This window comes from Ranitomeya variabilis, chromosome 1 (assembly GCF_051348905.1).
Source record: "Ranitomeya variabilis isolate aRanVar5 chromosome 1, aRanVar5.hap1, whole genome shotgun sequence".
NCBI lineage: Eukaryota > Metazoa > Chordata > Amphibia > Anura > Dendrobatidae > Ranitomeya > Ranitomeya variabilis.
The window spans coordinates 598,782,489-598,788,642 of record NC_135232.1 but is presented as its reverse complement, the minus strand read 5'-3'; the positions used below and the strand labels follow the sequence as shown (position 1 = coordinate 598,788,642).

Genomic DNA, 6,154 nt, shown 5'->3' with positions numbered 1-6,154 from the left:
GCATTCTGGGGATCACCCTGGGCAACCCAAGTCTGTATGGACCTCGGGAGGGAATGCACAAACCGATCCATCATCACCCGTTCCACCAACTGTGCAGGTGTACACGACTCTGGCTGCAGCCATTTCTGGACCAGGTGCAACAGATCAAACATTTGAGAGCGAGGCGGTTTGTCCCGGTGATAGGCCCAGCTGTGAACTCGCTGTGCCCTGACAGTCAGTGTCACCCCCAAACGTGTGAGAATCTCGACTTTCAATTTGTGATACTCTTTGGCATCCTGCAAGGTCAAATCATAGTACGCCTTCTGGGGTTCTCCCGTCAGGTATGGCGCCAGTACCTCTGCCCACTGCTCTGGCGGGAGTTTTTCCCTCTCAGCGACCCTCTCAAACACCGTCAGGAAGGCCTCAACATCATCCCCGGGGGTCATTTTCTGCAATGCGCGTCTTACCGTCTTCCGGACGTGGGTGTCATCAGCCAAACCTGGGGTTGGGGCACTCGACTTGCCCTGGATGGCGGTTGCCAGAAGCTGCATCTGCTGCCGTTGCTCCTGCTGGCTCTGTTGTATCTGCTGCATCAACAGCTTGTTGGTCTCTTGCTGGTTCTGTTGCAACTGCTGCATAAACAGCCTGTTAGCCTCTTGCTGCTGTGACTGCGACTGGACCAAGTGTTTCAGCAGGTCTTCCATTTTCCCCGGCAATGCTTGCTGGCTTACAGCCGACTTGACCCAGGACATTCAAAAAATAGACTTACGTCTCCACTGGGAACGCTGCCCGCACGTCTACCACCAATTGTAGGGATTTCACTCACTCAGGTGCGATGGCTGACACTCAAGAGGCACATTCCTTTAAAGTTCAGAGGGTTTATTGCGTCATAAACCACATGGAAAAATAACAGCAAACCAAAATAGCCTTAAGTTCAGGAAAAGAAAACAAAGTGTCCAGTCCAGCAGGCTCACTCTTGTAGCCTTAACACACTCAGGAGGGTTTCACCTCCAAACATATCTCCTGTGTAGAGCATTTGCCTGTCTTATATAGAGCTAACCACACCCTGTAACCCATCACATGATTAGCCATGTGGTCTGACATCACCACAGGTCCTGAAGCAGATATATATACATGATTATATACAATAAAGAAATACACCGGGCTACATTACGGCAACAAGGTACTTATGTGGCACATACCTCCCGTCGACTACACACCCTTTAGCCATGCTACAATATATATATATATATATATATATATATATATATATATATATATATATATAGTTATATGAATGATATTTTAGGACTTTATGATTAATAGCTTTATCATTATTTACATATAATAGCACATAACGAATGTATAATCCTGCAGACCAAAAGTTTATACCTTAAAGTACGTATCTTCTTCACCAATAGTCTTAGGTAATTAACTAATGACCACAATGATATAAAGTGAAAATAGAATTAAGTTCAAGGGATTAATAGTCCAAGAATGTCCCCTGATTCACCAACCTGCCTGAATTCAGTTTAACTGGGTGTGTGCAGCACAGTTTGTTCCAATACTTAGGCAAGTGGTAAACTTAGCTTTGGTGTTGGTTGGTGGCAGTCATCTAGATTCCACTCCAAGTAGTGATTATGGCAAAGTCCTGTTGCAAGGTGAATCTGTTGCGGGAGCATCCTCCAGTGCATGCTCCTCTCCTGTGCCTGACAGAAGACTGGAAGCGCTGCTGCTAGTCTGCGGTACGAGCGGGTGACCTGAACAGTATGATGTCAAAAACAAACTTTGGTGAGGCCACAAACTGAAGTGTTTCAAAGGAGATGTAGTCCTTCTTCCTTAGAGTGTGGCTCACTCAGGTTAATCAAATATAAATGGCTTTGCTGATTAGGATAGCCATATTATACCAGGTGGGACTGTGCAAGAAGAGGGGAAGGCAATAAAAACCCATATAGAAGGTGCAGAAAGGAAAAAAAAAGTTGAGCTAAATTCACAGGATGAACATGGATATAATAAATGAAATTATTAAAATCTAATTGTCTATTTAATTGATCAAAATATGATCATGAATTTCATTAATCTGAATGTGTATTATTATTTATTATGTTTAGGTTTTATTTTTATTTTTGTTTATTTTTAGCAAATATTGGCCAATCATAAGATCGTTGGAAGACTACTACCAGACCGCCCAAGGTTTGTCTATAGGAAAGCCCAAACCATAGTTCATCTTACAGCTCCTACAGTCAAGTCAGGAACCACACCAAGAATTCAATTCAAGATGTATCTGAAACATTTCTTACCATCAAAAAATAAATTCTATTTTTACTTTATGTCATACTGGGCACTAGTTACCCTGCACTATTGATGAAGATACGTATTAGGCACTGGGCAAAATCATGCCAACTGTTATGTTATTTTTTTGCTTTTCTACACACCTGTGTCCTATTGTGGTCCACCAACTTAGATGCATGGTTGTTCCATATACATATGTGACCTAACATTCACCAACATTGACTAATCTGATCTGTTCCATGTATATGTGCTAATGACGCTGTAGTATATACTGATACCTCTTCCAACATATCTGTGAACTAAAAGTCCCTTTAATTTCTAGGACAAAAGAACTTCATAAACAAAGAGGCCTTTCAGAACAGTAGAGATAGAATCACTGAAATCAGTGGCTGTGGGTTCATTATAACTAGACTTTTGGAATTGATGGACATCTTGGTTCAAATAAAAAAATGTTGAATGCTACTCAAAGTCTATAAAGAAATAATTTTACTAATGTTGATTTCTCTTCAAATATTTCATAAGGGTGTTTTTCACATCCTTGTTTCTCATGCTATATATTAAAGGATTCAACATTGGAGTTACTGTTGTATAGAGAACGGAAATCACCTTGTCTGAATTAACAGAGCAATGTGTATGCTTATTTGAGTGTGGCCTTAGATACATGAATATAATTGGCCCATAGTAGAGGGTGACCACGGTGAGGTGAGAGGCGCAGGTGGAGAAAGCTTTTTGCCTTCCTACTGAAGAATGAATTTTAAGAATGCTGAATATAATATGGACATAGGATATCAGAGTCAAGAGGAAGGAGCACAGGACCATGATTCCTCCTGTGATAAACATTACTAGCTCACTGAGAAAGGTGTCTCCACAAGACATACGTATTAGAGCAGGTCCCTCACATAGGTAGTGGTTGATGTTGAGACACTTGCAGAATGAAAGCTGAAAAATGAGAGTCACTTGCACAATAGAGTTAACAATTCCAACACTCCATGACAATCCAGCTAAGGAAAAACACAATGTCTTGCTCATTATGGTGTTGTAATGCAATGGTCTACAAATAGCGACAAACCTATCGTAGGCCATGAAGGCAAGAATTATGCATTCTGTTCCACCTAAAGTTAAGGAGACATACATCTGTGCCACACATCCTAACAAGGAAATACTTGTGTCTTTGGATATGGTGTTCATCAAGAGCACGGGAACAATAGATGAGGAGAAACAGATATCAATGATAGAAAGGTTGGTGAGAAAAAAGTACATGGGGCTGTGTAGAGTTGGACTGATCCTAACTGCAACAATCAACAGTAGATTTCCAAGTATTGTCATTAAATACATTACAAAAAATATGACAAAGAAGAAGACTTGTAACTGAGGGACAGTAGACAACCCAAGTAAGATGAACCTCTGGGATGTAGTTTGATTTGACTGTTCCATAACATTCAAGTGGACCCTGACATAAATAGAAATATAAACAATTTGCTTTTGAGTTTACATATGTTCTTTAAAGTAATTATTACCAAGACTTACATGGATTGCCGAATAAAAAAGAGCATGTTCTTCTCAAACGACCACGTTTATAGAATCATCTTCGTTACAATGGATTCTATGATACTGAAAGTATTTCACAGATATTACTTCTATTTACACTTCTATAATGTGGGCAACAATACCTTTGGAAACTCTACTTTTGGTTAGAGTCTACAGAAGTCATTACATGCAGAGCCCTATACTAGAAATTTTCTCAGTTGTATTCTTCAAGATGATTATAAACCATAGCAATGAAGAATTTTTTTGAATAGTAATCATATAAATTTTTTTTATCCATCTCCTAAAGCAACCTTCTTGTTGAGTTAATAATTTCAATACTGTATGTAAGAATGCTTTAAAAAATAAAAATTTTAATAGTTCATTTTTTTCAATCATCAAAACGCAAAGTGAATGAAAAAAGCAGAAATCCAAATTTGACCACTCTTCTTTCCAGGAACACTTGAATGGACTTGGCAGGGAAGTTGCTATAAAGATCTAACCACACATTTTCTGTGAATGTAGACTTGTGCAAATCCTTTTATCTCTCAATATACATTATTACCACAGAATGACTCTTAAGATCTTTATGGGGCTATGTTATCACTTCCAGGACTCATTATTCTTCTTAATGTTGAAGTTAGTTTTTATTTATGGCAGGGCAGCACGGTGGCGCAGTGGTTAGCATTGCAGCGCTGGAGTCCTGGGTTCAAACCCCACCAAGGACAACATCTGCAAAGAGTTTGTATGTTCTCTCCGTGTTTGTGTGGGATTCCTCCAGGTACTCCGGTTTCCTCCCACATTCCAAAAACATACTGATAGGGAATTTAGATTGTGAGCCCCATTGGGGACAGCGCCGATAATGTCTGTAAAGCGCTGCGGAATATGTTACTGCTATATAAAAATAAAGATTATTATTATTTATGTTGGCTGTATGTTTGAGTTTCTTGTCCTACTGCAGAATAAATTTGAGGTAATCTGATGCTTCCATGAGGTACTTGCATGAAGGATATGCCTACATTTCTAAGCTTAGAGGTCACCAAGAAAAGGCAATGTTCATGACCTTAGATTTAATGGTTGACCAAGTACACTTACTACAGTAGCTGAAACACATATTTTGCTTAATTTCCATTGAAATTGGAAGATATCCAGCAGTGCTATCAGCTTAGAACTGGTAGGTGTCTGGCTCCAGGTTTCTTCCACAGCAGGACAATATTCCAAACAGTCATTGTCATTAAGAACTATCTCAAGAGTAAAGAAAAACAAGGAGTCCTGGACTTGATGATATGACCCCTACAAGGCCCTGAACTCACATCATCCAGTCTGTCTGAGATCACATGAAGAGACAGAAAGAACCTCACAAATCTCATACAGAGAAGATCTGTAGTTACTTCCCCAAGATAGTTGGAACAACTTCACTGCTAAGTTCCTGTGTTCAAGTATAGAAGATGTGATACTTTAATGACATTTTGAAGGCAAAGGGTAGTCACACCAAATATTGATTTAGATTTTTATATAGTGTCAAAAATAATCTATTAACACATTAACTATTTTACACAGTACTTTATGACCATCTAGTTCAATTGACAGTTTGGAAAGGATAAAGGGAATGGGGTATAGGTAAATCTACATCTCTGGCAAAAAATAAGAGACCACCACATCAAAACCCTGTCATGGGCAGCCCAATCTCCAGACCTGAACCCCATTGAAAACCTCTGGAATGTAATCAAGAGGAAGATGGATAGTCACAAACCATCAAACAAAGAAGAACTGTGCAGTGTGAAAGACTGGTGAAAAGCATGCCAAGAAGCATGAAAGCTGTGATTAAAAATCATGGTTATTCCACAAAATATTGATTTCTGAACTCTTCCTGAGTTAAAATATTTTAAAATATTAGTATTGTTGTTTCTAAATAATAATGAACTTGTTTTTCTTGCATTATTTGAGGTCTGAAAGCATTGGTTTTTAAAAAAAAAAAAAAATTTGACCATTTTTCTTTTTCAGAAAAAACAAACAAAATTTATTGCTATGAAATTCGGAGACATGTTGTCAGATGTTTATAGAATAAAAGAACAAATAACATTTTACTCAAAAATATACCTATAAAGAGAAAAATCAAACTGAACGTTTTGCAGTAGTCTCTTAATTTTTGCCAGAGCTGTATAAGGCTACTTTCACACTAGCGTCGGGCTCGGCCCGTCGCAGTGCATCGGGCCGAGGTTACCGACGCTAGTGTTCTCTGCGCCGCACAACGGGGGCAGCGGATGCATTTTTCCAGCGCATCCGCCGCCCCATTGTGAGGTGCGGGGAAGTGCGGGGAGGTGGGGGCGGAGTTCCGGCCGCGCATGCGCGGTCGGAA

The 6,154-nt window shown here is 39.6% G+C and overlaps 1 protein-coding gene across 1 annotated transcript; it reads right to left on the bottom strand.

Moving 5' to 3' along the window:
* Positions 1-1,547: 1,547 nt before the first annotated feature.
* On the bottom strand, positions 1,548-3,889 carry LOC143793943 (olfactory receptor 2G6-like). The gene is made up of 2 exons (XM_077280872.1): positions 2,806-3,889; positions 1,548-1,739 (listed from the first exon to the last, which is right to left on the bottom strand). Exons 1-2 carry the CDS (start codon positions 3,703-3,705, stop codon positions 1,548-1,550), a joined length of 1,092 nt encoding a protein of 363 aa, XP_077136987.1. The 5' UTR covers positions 3,706-3,889.
* Between the last annotated feature and the right edge of the window lie 2,265 nt (positions 3,890-6,154).